At 41.7% G+C, this 18640-nt stretch overlaps 1 protein-coding gene across 6 annotated transcripts in view; it reads left to right on the plus strand.

Moving 5' to 3' along the window:
* The window catches only part of dlg3 (discs, large homolog 3 (Drosophila)), a 73739-nt gene that overhangs the window by 12710 nt on the left and 42389 nt on the right, over positions 1-18640 (plus strand). For 5 of the 6 annotated variants that reach the window (XM_027279759.1, XM_027279757.1, XM_027279765.1 and 2 more), the window contains exon 4: positions 679-792. In XM_027279759.1, the coding sequence (XP_027135560.1) occupies positions 679-792 (114 nt within the window). Of the gene's footprint in view, positions 1-678; positions 793-7185; positions 8026-18640 lie in introns of those variants that run through there. The other variant, XM_010736577.3, reaches the window with a different exon arrangement.

Genomic DNA, 18640 nt, shown 5'->3' on the forward strand with positions numbered 1-18640 from the left:
TGAGAAGTGCTGACTCTTAGTGATACTAAAAAAAACCCTGAAATAATTAATTTCAACATTTTAGAAAATAAGCAGACTCTGTTTCTTGCCAACAGTTAGATGAGAACTTCTCTCACTTCTTCTTGCTAAATATGAAGTCAGAGCCAGCATCTGGTTAGCTTCGCCCAGCATAAAGGCTGGAACAGGGAAACAGCTAGCCTGGCACTAGATGTTCAGTGAGTGACTTCCTAGAGTCTTACCAAGTCTAAAACCAAGACAACATTCTAGTATGTAACCACAAACGATTGTTTTTGTTTTGTTTTTTATGGGCCCAGCTTGTATCGTTCGTGTAGAACCATTATGTTTGAGTCACGGAGCAAAACCTCTAATTTGACTCATTGCTTAACACTTATTGCTCTTGTATACGTCTTTTCAGAATCCTTAAAGACTGTTACAACCACCTGGATGAAACTGTTTCTAAAGTTGTGACTCAATACTACAGACGTGAGAGTGGTATCAGTTTTCTTACTGAACTCTCAGCAAGAAAGTGAATGAGCATATTTCCCCAGATATGCTGTTGAGCTATCCCTTTTAAAGATGTTTGTGATGATTGTCATCTTTGGTATTCACAAGTATGACCTGATCATTGCTGAACAATGATTTTTTCCCCCCTGATTTTATTCACTCTTCATCTCACAGGACCAGGAGGAGGAAGAGGGCGTGTTTCGGGTGCGGGTGACCAGCAGGAGCAGCGCTCACAAAGTGGAGCGAGTTTCTGGCTTGGTGTCTCGCTCCCATGTCGATGTGCCAAAGGTGAGTAGGGCAGTGTCCTGTACATAACTTCTTCTTCTTTTCAGTGATTTTTATTCAGACATCAGGCAACTGATGATCCTAATGCTGACAGTCACAGAAGCACTTTAGCATCCTGAAAGACCTTTGTAACATTTTGGTTGTGGTGAAATAATTGAGTTGACCTCTATAGTTTAAATGATTGGAATCACCTCAGTTTGGTCAAGTAGGGTGTTGAGTATCGTGATGCTAAATTGAACTCATTTTCTCTTCAGGGTTTTAACACCTACAATGATAATTATCTACGATGGTCATATAGATCATAGTAATTAATAGTTTTTATGTTTTTAATAATACTCAGACAGTAATGTTGTACATATTTTATCATCACCTTCTTTACCTGCAGCTGTAAAATTGAAATCCTAACGTGATTCAACATTTTTGGGAAATCAGTCTTCAGTCTTGGTGAGTGTTAGATGAGAAGATCAATGCCCCTGTGCTAAATATAAAGCTAAAGCCAGCAGGTGGTTATTTTTGCATAAAGATTAGAATCAGACTGTCTCTGTCCAAAGGTAACAAAATGCAGACTACCAGCACCTCTAAAGCACATTAATTAACACATTAAAGGTTTGTTTAATCCCTGCAAAAACAGTGAACTACAGTGTGAGCTTTATGAGGGCGTATGTTTTGTTGTTCTGTATAGATTAAACAAACCAGATATAATGTGTTACTAAGTGAGCTTTAGGGGTGCTAGTAGTCCCCCCCCCCCCGTTTCCAATATTTATGATAAGCTAAGCTAACTGCCTGCTGGCTCCAGCTTTATACTTAACGCAGAGACATGAGAGTGGTATCGATGTTCTTATCTAACTCCTGGCAAGAACACAAATAAGCGTAATTCAACAGTTTCTTTATAAGGGTTGCGGCCAAGCTGCTGCTTACACGAGCAGCAAGCACGGTCAGCGTATTTCATGATAGAGATGTGTCTCGTAGGCTAGCCGTGTTCCTCTGTATTGTTGTTCTTCACATGCCTTCCCCATTACCACACGGGCAGTGGCACATGGCAGCGCAGTGGCCGCAGGCATTGGCTTTTCAGCTGAGCCCAGAGCTAGTGCAATGGACTGGGGAGGGGAGGTAAAAGAAAGAGGGAGATGCTGGCTGTAAGCACGTGGATTCAGTGTACCTGTATGATAATGTCTGCATAAGAATACAGTGACAGTAGGTTGACTCTGGTGTGGATAATATGGAGCTGGTTGTGTGTGAGACTCCCTCTATCATATAAAGGAGGGAAGTAAGGGAGCTGAGGAGGCGCAGGGAACGGGAAGGAGGGAGAGAGTGGGGGGGGGAGGAGGCTGTGAGGTGAGAGATGAGAGGGGGAGAGCAAGAGAGAGAGAGAGAGAGAGAGAGAGAGAGAGAGAGAAGAGAGCAAGGCGGCTGAGAGGCGAGGGCCGGTGCAGTGCAGAGCTGGAACGGACACCCAGAGCTCAGCCTTCCTCAGGTTGCCATGGAAACCACATTCCTCCCCCGCCTGCATCCCTACAGACTGCTCTGACTCTTTTTTACTCTCTCTCTCTCTCTCTCTCTCTCTCTCTCTCTCCTCGCTTCTCTGTTTTTCATCCTGTCTTTTTCATTCCTCCTTTTCCTCTTTTTCTTTTCTCTTTTAGTGTCTTTGTTGGGGTTTTTTTCTTCATCTCTCTCTCTCTCTCTCTCTCTTTCTTTCTTTCTTTCTGTACACGCGCTGAGCACATTTGTGATGATGCACACTCAGCAAGCAACGCTGATTTCAGATGCATTGCTCTCCGTGGCAAGGTGAATGGATAATTACACAGTTTATTTTGCATTCCAATGCACTCATGAACACATAAGCACTTTGTTGTTTTTCTCAGCATCTCTCTATTTTCTTCTCTCTATTTTTACTCCCCCCTTCTGTTCAGCACCATGCTTCAGTAATGCCCCCTCTAGTCATCGCATTTCTGCCCACACACACACAGGGCGCCTTAGCTTTGTTTCTCCTCATTATGGCGTCTGTCGTGGACCTGCAGCACCTTCATCATATTTAATCAACTGCTTACACCTTCCTGTCGGTTTCCAGCTCATCTCTTAACCTCTTACTTTCACCCCGTTTCTTAGCTCTCTTTCTTTGCGACATCTCTCTGTGCATCTGTCCACGCCAAAGACTGTTCCTTAGCCGTGCAGCTCTGATAAAATCTCTTGCCATCTTGCCTCCACTCCTTCTTTCATTTTTCTCTATGTGCATGCATCTCTCCCTCTCTCTCTCTCTCTCTCTCTCTCTCTCTCTCTCTCTCTCTCTCTTATTATTCCATCACTTGGAGGTGCTGTGTTTGGTGTGTGTAGCGGAGCAGCTGTTCTCTGCCACTGAGGCCTATTAATAGGAGACTTAGCCGTTTAGCTTTTGTTTTCTGCATCTGCATCGCTGGGAGAGCATCATGGTGGCTCCTCAGCAGGTTTTATTGGCCTTTAATGCAAAACTGATGAGTATCTCTGATTCTCTCTTCCTTTTGCCATGCACTACCCCACCCCCCTCCTGCACATTCACACTTCACAAAGCTGATTCATTGAGGCAGTGGAAGTATGAACTGTAAATATTCTCCTATATTCTGGGATTAACTCCTTTCAATATCTGCTGTTTGTGGAAGAAACCAGCGGATTCTGATATAAGGTGTAATAATGCCTCAGAGGGACTCATAAGACTTGCTTCCTCACCCTCTCTTGCAGTTAGTTAAGACTACAGTAGAAAAGCTTAGTACGTGTTGATATGGAGCTGCCTCTTTAAGACCGCCTCACTACCGACTGTCCTTTTATGGTGCTGCATCCGGTCAGGTGACGAAGGAGTAGTCACATAGGTTCTGTGAGAAATGCCTAGAAATGACTGAAAAGCTCAATACATGGTCTGTGCAGTGGTTGGGGGGGTTTTAACGCTCATTACGATAGCGTGTGTGAGTGTGTGTAACTGTGTGTATGTTTGTTACAAGGAGTCCAGGTGGGTTTATGTAATAAGGGCTGTGCAGGCTGATGCTGAGTGTTGGGGGAGCTGCAAGGTGCGATGCGGAGAAGCATCTCTGTTCAAAAGATAATTCCCCCGTTTATGCCATAAATCACAGCTCCTTCTTTTTCACTTGTCAACAGAAGGTCAGAGGTTAGCGCTTTCATTTCACAAGATAAATCACCTAATGCTGTTGATCCACATCTTTCCAGTCCAAGCTGTTTAATTGGGCACAACAGTTTTTCAAGGACTGCACACACACACAGTCAAACACCACATAACATGTTTGTGCACACATATATATTTGTGAATGGATATGTGAATGTCTGTGTTCCAACAACATTTCAAGATTGCTGTTCCTCTGGATGTATAAAAAACAAGTTGTATTTTGTCCAGGATTGTACGACTAGTTATCAAAGCTAACAATTCAATCATTGCCATTGTTTCAGTGTTCGTAAAACACATTGCTTCAGTAATTCCTTTTCACTATTCACTGAGATCTCAACAACTTTTTCAATTTTGAAGATGAACTAAAGGATTGCCATGATTTTATATATTTCCATCTCCGGTATTTAGAAATACCAGCGACTGATTATTGCCTTCTCTGCTTGGCACTGTGTCACAAATGGAAAAATAATCTTATATAGGTGACAGCTTTATTGTGTAATAAACTGCAGATTAAATGTGACAATATCGTGTAATCTAATACAAGGACACTACAAACGACAACCTGTAATTCAACCAAACCTTCACACAAAAACTGAACATAATCTGCACAACGGTTGTATCAGTTGAGGGCTGAAGTATCTGATTACACTTTGTTGTACCAATGTGGGTTTTATGATACCTGTATAAGCTTACAGTTGCCTAGATTTCACAATATCTGCACACATATAGGCAGAAGTTATACCATTTATACATCTTAATCCACAGAATTATGTTGTAAAATGACATTTTACAAGACATCATCAACAAAACATTAACTTTCTAGACCTTCTCTGTCCCCTCCCTCTTCCTCTCCCGATGCAGAAAAGCGGCAATTGATTGGCTTTAAAAAAGACAATTTTTAAAACATATTTTATATTATGTCATATTTAATTTTTCCCAGAGGTACTAAATATGTCTACATACACACTTTATCTTGCAGATGTGTGCGTATGTGCACGCCCAGCCATACAAATGAGATATCTATGTTCATTCAGTGCAGAGGATCTTTCTCTCTCTTTTATTATGTGCATCCTGCTTGCCATTCCCTCATTCTGTGTGCCGTACAGTGTGTGTTTATTTTTATGCTGCCAACTCTCTGACAGTGCTGAGTGGTAAATGCGTTGTGAACAGTTTATAAGACACACAGAGCGAGGCTAGGGAAGGATGGTTGCAACATGTGCTCGGTCATGTGTGCTGTGATCGATATGCTTACATCGTCCTTTCAAGCCGCTGCCTCGAAGCCCCTCCTCGCCGCTCTGATTGGCTTTAGCGGGGTTTGTGGCTGCATCCGATAATGTAACTTGAGGCACACAGTGGTTTCTAGTCTCTGTTTTAAAAAAAAATGCCCAAGTTTCTCCTGTTTTTGCTCTCTGCTTGGCAAATCTCTGTAGGTTACAGCAGAATATCATTATATCGAAGATAGTTACTGTTACTGGCATGTAATTTAGTGTGGCTGATCCTGCTGTGTGTGCCTCCTGGTAGGATTGCAACACAATGCAGTGTGCTCTTGCTGTAAAATCCTGCTCAGTTTAATAGGATACACATAGACACACATTAATATACATGTACATTAAAGGCACCATGTTTTTCAGGCACTGGCATTCACGTATGAGCACTGTAACATGCAGCCTATGTACAAATATACTCTCTCCCCCACGCAGACACACCCAGCTCCGTTCCCCGTCACATTTCATTAATAATGCATATATGCAGGGCTTTAATGGCGACACTTCCCTCTTACTTCTCTAAAAAATAAACCCTCACCCTCAGTGTCAGGATGTTTTATATCGAGCTGTGATCAACCCACAAATTCATAAGCATGCAAAATTGTTCACAGGCAGTCCTATCGCATTACTGAAAATATAACTGCCACAGATACATGAAAGCCATATAGTCTCTCCTTCTCTCTTTTTCCCCCCCTCACACATTCTCACTCTCAATCTCTTCCTCCACCCACTCGAAAAGCCCAAGCGTGTAATCTTGTTGGTTTCGTACACATGTGTTGATGTCATCATTGTGAACATAAAATATTTTCCCCTATGGTTCCTTAACTGAGGCTTGAGGAGTGCAGTTTTCCTCTCACTGTGTTTATTTTGACCCAATCCTGCATGTGGGCAGAACTTAACGATAAAATAATTCAACAGCAGAGCTGCTATGCCTGTAGTAATGCTAAAAAAGGAAGCGAGAAAGAGGAGAGAGTGATGTGAAGTAATGCACAGTGATTCAAAGACATCCTGTGTTGAGAGGCAGGTTTAGTGGTACCCAGGAGAAAAAGGATTTTCATGCGCTGCACCTGCTTCCATTGTGAGATTATTTACAGATGTGTGCTGTGACACAGAGCCCGAGGTTGCCAATCACTAGCACAAGAACACTGTCTGTCTGCAGCTGAACTAGAGATGACCGTGGAGGTGACCAGTTGGAAGGACTGGGGTGCTTGCTGTAAGTTGGATTTTGGCTGCATTGGTCTGATGAAAAACATGGTTTAGACTCGTAATTAGTGGATCAGGAATGAGGGTTTGGCATTAGCACGTTGCAGGCTGTGGCTTCCTGACCTTTGTTATTGAGAGAAAAAAAAACACAAATGCAATGTTTTCACTGTGCCTTGATTTGTGAAGCAGTACCTTTTCACCAAAGTGCATGCAGGCAGCAGTGAGCTTTGAGGTGTTAGGGCCCCTTTAAGAGCAGCTAGTGAAGCGCGCAGTCCTGTTGGTGCTGCTGCTGCTGATGGCAGCGCTGCCAGTTGATTGGCTGTGGCTGTCAGGGCTGAGGTGCTGGAGGGATGCTGCTACATATCCCCCCTCTCCCTCCCTCTCTCTCTCTCTCTCTTGCTCTCTCTCTCCCTCTCTCTCTCCTCTGCTCGCTCTGCATCTCCCTCTTGCTTGCTCGCATCCCTCTGAATAATCCACATCTAGGGCAAGCTGGCTGAGAGGCGATCCAGTGCTCAGCTCCTCTCTGCAGGCTGAGAAAAGAGACAGAGAGAGAGAGAAAGACAACGATTTTCAACGCAGGAGGAAAAACGTGAGATTTTGACAGAACGGGAAGATACCAAGAATTAACTGAGGAAGATTTTCATCTGCGGATATCATTTATTTATACATATTGTTTATATATCTATATATATATTTGTACACACGCATATAGATATTTATATATATATACATTTATCCCTGTACATATCTGTATTTGTGCTTGTCTGTTTATATTAATATTTTTATATGTATTTGTGTGTGTAAATATATATGATATATAAACAAAAGAATATATATATATATATCTATGAATTTATATGCGCATCACTGTGAACCAAGAGAGGCAAGAGGAAATTTCTATCATCGGGGCTGGTCTCTGATTGTGTGGTCGTATACAATATTTTGAATATTTCCTTTGATCTTCTACGTCAAGAGGACAAAGACTACGTGCCCATTTTGTATTTTTGTTTTCCTGTTGCTGCTTGCCGTCCCTCTCAATCTTTTTTTTTTCTACGTCCGAGAGGAATAAAGCAGAGAGAGTGGCAGGATTTGACGAAAAAGGAAAATCTGTAGAAATTCCTGTGATTAGTGTTATTTCCGTCGGCATTAGCGCTCTGTGAGCCGATCACAGCGTGCTGTGTGAGATCTGAGGAGGCAGCAGAGACAGAGTGCCACGCCGCTCAGCTCAGCGTCAGCCCAGCCAGCACAGCCAGCATGCACAAACACCACCACTGCTGCAAGTGCCCAGAATGTTATGAGGTGACCCGTATGGCTGCCCTGCGTAGGATGGACGCCCCGTCATATGGAGGAGACTGGCAGGCCGAGCCCTATGGATACCCGCCTGGGTACGGGGGAGGCCAGACCTTACCCCCTCCAGCCTCAGGGGGAGGTGGAAGCATGGGAGGAGGAGGGGGCACTTTGGGGAGAAGTAAGGGCAAGATTATGTCTGGTGGGGGCCCTGGAGGCCCCAACCCAAAGGGCCAATCCAAAGGTGCCCCCAAAGTAAACGGCAACAACTCCAGTGGACAAGGAGGATGGTGGCCCGAGTGTACCTGTACCAACCGGGAGTGGTATGACCAGGTAACTCATCTTCCTCACTCTGTTAGATAACTTAGGCCTGTCAGGCCTGGTCGGGGAGACTGGGATCAGATGAGCTGTTTGCTGTAGTAAAACAGAGACCATCATGTATCAGCTGAGGCAGTCGGTTTATGGAAGAGAATTCATATTTAGTATTCATCTCAAGCTCTCCGTTTCCCATTTGTTGACTGTGGTTCAGCAAAGTAAGGAGAACAGAACAGGACTGATCCAGTTCCACTTGCACACACATGGAGATGATCTTCATGCTTGTATTTGATGCAGATAACTAATGCTTATAGATTTAACACACCTAGTGTATGTCGTCAAAGGCTCACGCTGATGCAGTTACCACAGGCCAAAAAATGCTGCATTTTCATTCATTGAAGCAGCACTGAGATGCAGTTTGCAATTATTTTAAGTTCTCTCAAGGTGGTAAATCCGACAATACATATTGACTCTGTAAGAAATTACAAGTAAGAAAAATAGATTTCTCAGAGATTAACTAATTGTAGGATTGTGTTTCATTAGCTGAGAGTGGAGGAAGCGATGATGAAATCGATCCCTGATACCAGTTCCATTCTTATTTGAACTCAGTTTCTCAGCATGCCATTTTTCTCCAGAAAGTGGCAAAATAATAAATGTGTTGTCAGAGAATCAGCAGCAATCTGTGTCCAAACGCTGCCTGTCATACATGCTAAACAGTGTGAATGAAACCGCCTCTTTACATACGCTCCATTTTGTTTCTATTATCACCCTTTATTTACATGCGTTTATAGGTTACAGTTAATAAAAAAAGGTCAGAACAGCTTCAGAAGCACAGTCTTTAATTAAGCAAGGTGCATGTATGTGAGCATGAGAGTAAGCTTGGGTGGGGGAAGGGTAGCTTGGTGAGCATGAGATTCAAGGAATGGTTCTCGTTGTGCATGAGTATGTGTCTATGCAGCCTCGTATTTGCGGCAAGTGGAAGCCTCTGCATTGTTTGTAGCTCCTCCGTTTATGTCTTGATTGCATTTTGAGCAAGAAATGTGAGGCAGTAGGAAGAAGGAAGGTGAGGAGAAGCATAGGGGTAAAATGGAGGCTGAAATTTCAGTGTCAGAGTGGAAGAAATCCCCCTGTGCTGAGCCCACAAATGAGCCACAACCTGGCTGATATTAGCAGATTACTACAGCCAAAGAGAGGTTTTTACAGATTGACAGTCTTGTTTTTTTTTTTTTCTGTTGTTGTTGCATAAAATCTATTGCAAGCCTTTTTTTCTGCATCCAGAACAATCAGGCTTATTTCACACATTTGAAAGCTCACAGCAGATGTGATTATGTAAGCATTTATTGCTTACATGGAGATTTTACTCTCCATCAGTATTACCAATTTTTCGACTGCTCATTTCCAGCAAATTCATTCTATAGTCAGCTTACAATGAAACAAACCTGTATCTACTTGATGAAATAAGATTTTTAGGAATCGTATGTTGCCTAAACAGCTCTTTTAAAACGGATAAACTACTCTGTTTAATCCTTTTCAAAGAATCCTTGCTACATCATGCGAACGTGCATCACACAAAAACCAGTCCAGCAGCATCTGTATTAGAACAAAAAAAAGCTGGAATTGCTGAGGAAGAATTAGCGAAGGATGATGGGAGGGAAAAGGCAACAGTCAGTGGGGTGAAAATGCTAAGGCTGAAAAAGAGAGAAATAAGCCAATAAAGGCAGGCAGTGGGCCTGGAGAGGGGGAGGGGGTTATGTAAGAGGAGGCAGTTGGTGGTGCTGTCAGAGAGAGAAAGCAAGCGAGGCCCTGACACCGTGGACAAGCATCTGTCCCTTCATCTCTTAAAACAGCCATGTGAATGGCCAGTACGCGCTCCCCGTCCTGTGAACGGGCTATAGCATGGCAAAGGATGGAGACGCACACCCACCACTACCACCCCCAGCCTCCCAGCTCTCCTCAGTCATCGTTGCTCATCCTTGGATGGGAAATGTGAACGCCACCCCTCCCCCACTACCTATACAGAGCCGGAGAGCAGGGCAGTAATCACACACGCCCAACCCCACATGTCTGTTATCTTTAAGCTTTCATAACAAGTCGTGTTTTTTGGATGCGAGCACGATGAAAAGCAATAATCTTGCACAGTCATTCAGAATTATCTGAGCTGGGCTTTTTATAGCTGCATCATTGACATTTTCAAATAGCTTCTGTAGCCATGACCATTTCACGTATGTGTGAGGAAATCATTAGACGCTGCAAGACATAATGATGCCATATTAATTTCTTTTCCCCTGTCGTCTGTTTACTAAACGATTATGCTGCTATTATCAAGAGCTTGCGTGCATGATTGTATATGATTCCAGTTGGGGTTATAAGGAGATTCTTTAAAACAAGAGCTTTTGAATTTAAATCTGAGAAAAGTAGAGACTTCGGTCTACTGAGAGCTTCAGTCAGAAAGCTCCCTGTTTCCCCCCGCGGGCTCCAATCTGTCTTTGTGTGTTCTCCAGCTCTGTGGCTATGATTAGCTTTAAATATTAATTAGATTTTACTTTATTTATTAGCATCAAGATTTGGTCCAAAACACTCTGCCAGGCCGATTGTTTTATATTTTGCCTCTGTTGTGGCAGTGGCGTTTTTAAATGAATGCACAGGCACGGTGGGCGTTCCATGTTGAACACTCCCATAGGTGATTACGACTTGAAAGCCTTCAGGCCTTGATCAGAAGTGTTTGTTCATGTGTGCGTATATGTGCATGTGTGTCTCTTACAGTCACATTGATTTATCGGTGTCATTGGTTAGTACATCTGTCTGATGAGATTTTGTGCAGTCGGATTTGATTTGCCCTTCCTGTAACAGCAACCCAGAGAGTATTAACTGACGGGATTTACACGTGCTCCATGTCCAAATGTCTTGAGCTGGATCCCCTACTGTGATCTTGAAAGGCTCCATCGAAAACCTGGAATATTCTCTTCAGATCAAGAGAGATTTATCTATGAGCTTGTCTTAAAATAAAAAAGCAAAAAAATATGTGACCCGAATCAAAGTGCAGTCAGCATATCCACACATTTTCTTTCAAAAACTAGCGTGAATCATAAGAGCCAAGATGGATGACATTTTCATCACACCCGCAAGTGCAGTTCCTGTTGATATATTCAGTCCAGTCTGACACGTAATTACCACAGGATTGTTTTTTAAGTATCAAGTGTCAGATCCTCAACTTCGAGTGTCTTTATGACGATGAGTAAAGTAGGAATAAGTAGAAGTAAATCGATAGAAAACATGTTTGAGTTCAGTAATGGGATAAAAACCAATAAACTTTGTTATTACAGGTGAGGAAATGAAGAAAAGCTATGAGATGTACAGTAGTGGTTTTTATTAATGCTTAGTTGGAGAACCCTGTGGATGGCCAGACCTCAACAATACCAAGCACTCCTCCATCTTCCCTGAAGCTTAGTACTCATGAAAGGAGGTTTCCTGATAAGGTCAGGCAACCTTGACCTCGAACAACGAGGACATCACGTCAGCAGTGCTTTGTTGTGAACTTTTTTTTTGTCTTATTAATAGACTCACAACATTTGTTTGTTTACCGTGACAATTTTAGCCATAGATCTCCTTCACGTCACAGGCTGTCTTGCTAAAAGTGTCAAGGTAATGTCGTTGCTTGGGAGATTAGGCCAACATCCCATGTATGGGATATTTGATTTGATATTTGATTCACCCCAGATTTATGTCCACTTCATGTATATGCTTTCCTCTTTCACGAGTAGTACTTGACTCCAAGCCTGATAAGACTTTTCCAGTGATGTCATAATTTCTCTGATGTCACTTTTAAGCATCAGTATTACCCTGGCATCAGATTACATTTCATTTGAGAACACTGCTCCCCCTCATGCTGTCCCTCACTCTCTCTCTCTCTCTCTCACACACACCCCAACAAGCATTTTTAAAATTCAGTAGGAGGCAAAAACCAGCAGAAACAGTGTAATTAATCTGTGAAATCTGTCTGTGCTGTAGCTTCAACACTGTTTTCAGTTAAACAGTGTCAACTGTTTTGAAACCGGCTACAGAGAAGGGTTTCAGATTTCTTATGATTTCGTCGTGTGCTATTGCATCTGCCTTGAACTTACATAACGTCTGCTCTAACCACCAGCGTGGTGAAAATGTTTTAAAAAATGACTTGCTATGTAGTAGGAGATGCACCTCTCTTCGCCACCAGGTGTATTTGTACATCTGTAAATCTGTAAATCTTCTGTAGTGCGGTTTTAAACATACATCAGTATGTTAAAGCTTTTTGCCATCTCTCGCATGCATTCGTTATTCATTCAATAAAATGATCAGCTCTACAGTTTCATGAACTCGAGTTGTTGCAGTGAGAATGTAGAACAGCTACAGTCATCAGAATAAGTGGATTTTTGTGAGAAATAGCTCCACAACCTTTACTCTAATGTGACCTGTATTTCCTGCAGAGAAAAGATTCAGGCTCGGGGATCCACCTCAGTGTAGTTTTTTTTTTTTTTTTTACTTTAGTGCCACATTTAGACAATATAGAGCAGCAGCTACTGGCGTCATCAGTGTTTTTCTCATTTATCATGTCACCCTAGCCTGCTTACTTGTACTTTTAGGTTAACTGTTTCGATAATTGTGAACATTGATGTTTAACCATTCAGTGTCTTTGTATTAACATTCAGTTCCTAAAACACTAAATGTGAACTATTTGACACTGACACTGATATTTTTAAAAAAAATCAGCTTTTCAAACTGCTCCAAAAATTTTATTTTAATTCAAATGCCAACATTCCACAACCGATCTCATAAAAATTCAGAGCACATAATTCAATTTCAGTCGTCTGCTAGCAAACCTCCTACATCATATCTTTCCTTCTGCGCTTGCCTGTCTCTCTCCCACACACGCATACAGTATAAACACATGCAGCCATACCCAACACAGACCTTTGCCTAAAAACAGCGTTGCTTACCCATGAAAATTCATGGGTAAAGAGGAAATTGTGAATGATGGAAAAGCAGAGAGACAAGGTGCACTGCAATATTTATGTGCACTTTAGCAGAAGTTAGCTTTTTACATGCTGTAAGAGGACGGCGTGCCAGAGAAAAAAAGCCAGTCAAGACGTTGACGTGAGCATTTGACAACCGAGCCACCATAATGAAAGCTGAAGACCTTGATCTGTGATGGGGAGCTGCTGTAGCTGTGACCCAGGACCTGAGCTGTGCTGAATCCCACCTACACTCCTCTTAAAAGCCTCCGCTCAGTCGCTCCGTCTCTTTACCTTTGCATCACGTTCACAGATTGAATATGCTCTTATTGTTTCTACGTGGAGCTCCACAGGAATGTGCCGTCTCCTCTGCCAGTGCAGATTTAATGCCCATGTTTGCTCATTACTGCAGTTTGGCTGCAGCTATGTGACGTTCATGTAGGCTTTCGTACAGTTTACAGGTGCAGTCGCCTGAAGCTGCAGTGTAGAGGTGTATGTCCTGCTGGAAGCCAAGGCTGCCATTCCCCTGTGATCCATATGGTCATTGTCAGAGACCCTGCCAGGGCTCAGCCCCATATCAGCTCGCTTGTTCCCCTCTCTGGCTCTCGCTACCAGTCAGGGGAGGAGAGGAGAGAAGAAAGGAGAAGGGAGGGGAATGTTGTTTGTTTTCTTGCCTGCTTTGTTTTATTCAGGGGTTCTTGCTGATCACAGTAGCGACTGGCCTAGATATGCGACTGTGCTGTGTAGGGCAGAGCGGACTCCTGATTCAGCGATGGAAGCATCAGATTTTCTGTTGGAGAGAGAAGCGAGAGACAGAAGACGCTTTGATTGAATGAGATGTTAAATGCTACACCACTGTGGCGGTCAATTAAAATAATCAGACGTTAGTTTGTGATGTGGCTCTATGCACAGATTAAAAAAGCTAGGCTGGTTTCAGCAAGAATGTGCTTGCAGTTTCAGCAAGACACACCAGCTGCATCACCCACATGCTGCCGTGGAATATGTGTATATCCGATCAATATCAGAGAAGAGCTAGTCCCTAAGCCTTCTGACTCCTCTTCATTTTTGTGGGGGTGTGTGGGTGCTTTCAACAGCGCCTGTGCTTTTATTGCTTTTATTCAACCATCATATCGGCTGTTATTTTGGTAACACTTTACAATAAGGTACACAGTAGTAGTTGCAGTACCAAAGAAACCAAGGAGCTACTGTAACTGCTGAATAATGAATACAAATAACTAATAATTATGTTTCAAATCATTTTAAATCAATGTCTTGTTGTATTTTTGTTTTCTGGCTTTATGATTTGTCCGTTTGCTGTTTTAAGGAAACTCAGAACGCCCTCGATGTTTGTATATTGTCATTAGAAATGTAGCATTTGGTTCATTTTCTCAACTCTAATTCCACCAGTACTGCAGTATAGTCTTAGCCTTAGTCCTCTCTGACAGAAATGCTGGTAATTGTTTACAGTTGATTCAATTTTTCAGTTTTTAAATTGCTTTTAAGGTGTTGTCAGTGAAGCCCACACTTCCTGTTCGGATGTTTTCACATTAAGAGCCTTCCTGTGCCATTCTAGCCAAGCTTTTAATTCTGAACACTTGCAGGAAGTGTTTAGTTTCATTTTATAGTAACATAACATTGCTTCAGAAACATATTTCTGTTAGAGACGAGATACTCAGAGCAGAGGAGCGAAGGAGTTAGTACTGCAGCAGTCTCAGTGGATATTGTCTGACGACGATACAGCCTCAGGGGGGGCAACAGCCAGTGTCTCAGGACTTCCGGGATAGCTAGCAGATATCCGGAAAACTGATATCCAGGCCAAAACTTTCTCTGCTGTGCACCGGCCATTTTGTAGTCCGATTTAGCAACTTGAGACACGAGAATGTAGTTGGAGTCGTGAGACAACATCTACATTAATACTGATCCTGCATGCAACCAAAGCCCACTCAAATGGTTGGTCAATACTTCTGTCAAAAGCAACAACCAGAATGTTTGCGATAACAGAATATTCTCCCTAACCTACAGATTCTCCATTCATATGCAGATTTTTTATGTGGAAATGCTGAATATACTATGTGTGCCACATGTGGCACAGAACGGTAAGACTAACCTGTCTCACAACGGTCTAATCCCAGCTCAAGTTTCCTATTAGTTGGCTTTCAAAAGCTTCGACGCGTGAATATCAGATACAGATACATTTTTGTTGGTACCAGCATTAAAAGCATTAAGTTTTGTCACTCACAAATGTTCATGTTGCCTGCCTCCCTGCTCTCACAAAGGTCATTTTCGAGCAGTTATTACAACCAGTTAATAAAGAGAAAACACCTTCTGCTCATAAATGTAAATCAGTCTAACATAGCACTATGCTAAATCTGCATATATATAATTCTTTTAAAAACAGTTATATAGCATTTGACTCAGTTATCTGTTGCTTAATTACAAATGACCGATTTGTTCCGCACTCATTCATCAGTAACTACTTTTGTACCTAATTATAGTGTTACTGTTATTTTAGTCATCGCGCACACTATTTTAGTGTCTGAGCTTGTACTGAGCTTGCATGTATACATGACAAAGACAAAGCCCCACAGATTTATAGTGTTCACAGCAAACAGTCTCATTTTTCATTCATTACAGCGCTGACAGTTAGAACACAGTTCTAATCCTGCCCTACATCGAGATGTGCTGGAAATCTTTTGAGCTCCAATTAGTGAGCTTTTTTTTTTTTCTTTTCTCTTCTTCTTTTTTTTTTTTTTTTTGGAAAGATCATCATAAACTTCTTTCATCCATTTTCTGGGAACATGTACATATGTGTGTGTGTGTACATGTGTGTGGAGGACATTTGGCGAAGCAGCAGTGCATTTCTTACCATGTGTAGCTGTTCTGAGTGCCATCTCTGTCTAATGCATTATCCAAGCAGCCCTTCAGCCATTTGGTCTGGCCTCTCATTTTTGTATATATGTGTGTGTGTGTGTCTGTGTGTGTGTGCTGTTTTTTCAGTGTTCTTCATTTCTATCATCCCCCTCCTGTCTTCCACTGCCCTCCTCCTCCTCCGCACTTTCTTTTTTCATACATAGTACGAATCAAAGGCTTCATTTTTGGGTGTAGAACGGTATTCAGAGAGGATGCTGCAGCAGCAAACAACTCCAGAAGTGTGCTTCAGTATGATTAGTGTAGTTTCATATGTTATGGACATGCAGTGCTGTACAGGATTACTACCTCTATGAATTGTCACTCATTGTGTAAAGCTGGCTGAGTTTGTTTTAAGACAGCAGTAGGACCTCAAATTTTTTAATTTGAGTTCAATATAATTTCAACGGATATATGTTGGACATCTGCCACATGCCGTAATCTGATCTAATTCTTAACCAAGTAGCTTTTATCAGTCTATGTATCATATATACTACGTATATTTTGCTTATTCTAACCTAAACATTCTGCTTTTTGCAGTCAAGAATGTGACCATGACCTGGTTATGATAACATTTTATTTACTAACTCACATATACTGTTGGGTTCTTGGGATTTTGCTTACACACGCAGTATCTTTTCAGTGGAGTATAAAATATGCATGAGCAATCCCACAGTCTTTCAAATCTTTGACCCAAGTTATATCATCATCTTATTGATATTTAGTGAAAACAATGAAAATGTCTTATTTATGTACTGTGTTATCTTAACCAATAGGAAAGAAGGTAAAAAGTAAAACAAAGACCATACTTTTATTATTTTTGTGTAGCTGTAGTTGCAGTCTAAGCCAAACCTAGATTCTTGTTTTATTATTTGGCCCAAAGTTTGTGGAAAAAATAGCAGCTATTATTGTTTTATGTTTAAAAAAAAAAAAGATATTTTCTTCCTAATTTTATTAGCAGCTTCTTCGTATGTGAACAGTATAGACATACAGTACATTGTGACAACATATGTTTGGCTCACACGGACTTCCTGTTTCTTCCCCCACTGAGCTGACAAAATGAGAGGGCCGCTAACATTTTCCAGACATATGTCTGTTGTATGTGCACAGAACCACAAATGATTCCTAAAACATGTCCCTCTGTTTATTATCAGTCATTATTTTCTATTAGTGAAAATCAACTCCATCTCCCCGCTGAGTTTGGTAAAACAGAGGGACACATCTCAGTCTCAGAGACAGAGAGAGCGATAAAGAGAGAGGATGCCCTCACCCTGTTATGGATATAAACAATACAAGCAATCCCAGCTTAATATCATACATCTTATTACACAGTTGAGTACATCTCTGCCTTGAAATTGCTTTTATGGATTTATTACTTTTTGCTTCCCTCTGTGTGTCTGAGCATTTTCGTTAATATTTCTTCACAGTGTAGCACAACCTTTCCCAATATAAGCCGAAACCCAAAGTCTTCCTCAAATCATTTTACCCTTTACTTGTGTAGATTACAATTTTAAATGGTGTTATGTATCATAAACAGTAGAGCAATATGGATATGGTGTGCGTGACTGGATATGGTGTGCGTGCCATCTTACCAGTGGTTTTGAAAGCAGCAACTGGCTAATCCTAACCCTAACCTTAATGGACACTGGTGTGTAGACCACTGAAAATCTATACTAAAAAAAACACATACAAATAAAAGTCTTCCATCAAAAATGACTCCATCAATTACCATTTTAGAAAACTACTCAAGAAAAATAAAAAGGTGCATGTAACTTGTTCTTTAATGTGTGATTAACGCTGCAATTATGAAAGTAATATTGAAGTTGAAATTACATTGAAGCACACTAATTCAAAAGCCCAATAGGTCACTACAAGATAAATTGATGTCATTAAAAAATGATATCGCATGAAAAATGAGTGTAGCTAACATTAGCTGCTTTTCCCCTATAGTATGTGCAGCATGCTTCAGTGTGCTCGTGAAGGTTCGAGGTGGTTTTATTAGCAGAGAGAGCTCGGTGTTTTTCAGGAGCCACAGCAAGCACTTGTCTTTTTTTGGAATTTGGGTTAAAACATGTGGCCAAATGTGGCCAGGGATTGTCGCCGGTTGTTGTTTTGCTCCGTCATCATCGTAGCGTGGACAGGTGGTGCTTATTTTTCTACCAAGCAGCCAAGCCGGCAACTTGGTATCCACTGCAGAGGTTCTCCTCGCACACTCTCCCCTCTCAATTCCTGCATTTAAAGCAGAGCTGTAACAAAGGTTTAAACGGCAAGTATAGATAAATAAAAAAAAAGAGTACAAGTACAGTTAAACTACTTGCTGAATTTTAGGTTGGGTTAGGTTGCAGCCATTAGAGGAGCCTCCACACTGGTTCCAATCACACGTGAGTGTTGCCTGATATGAAATGTATGTAATATATATTCCCGTTTGCTCATTCAGTCTGCAGCTCAGCCTTTCCTGCTCACATGTCTTATGGTTAAGCAGTAGGCTGGGTAACAGTAAATGTAGTCTGGCCAGATAAGATGCGGGTTTATCGCGGTAAGGTGAAAGAGTCAGCGTATAGCACATGGTCAGCAGGCGGTGGTCCAACCTTTCAGTTGGCAGCCACGTTCTTGGTCTGTACACTAATAATAGCTTCATTCATGGCTCATGTTATTATCTTTATGTTTCGGTGTATCAGATTTATGTTGAAAGAGAGAAAGAAAGAAAATGAGTTCAGAAATGAGTTCATGTTTGACTGACA

Source organism: Larimichthys crocea, chromosome I, assembly GCF_000972845.2.
Source record: "Larimichthys crocea isolate SSNF chromosome I, L_crocea_2.0, whole genome shotgun sequence".
Taxonomy (NCBI): domain Eukaryota; kingdom Metazoa; phylum Chordata; class Actinopteri; family Sciaenidae; genus Larimichthys; species Larimichthys crocea.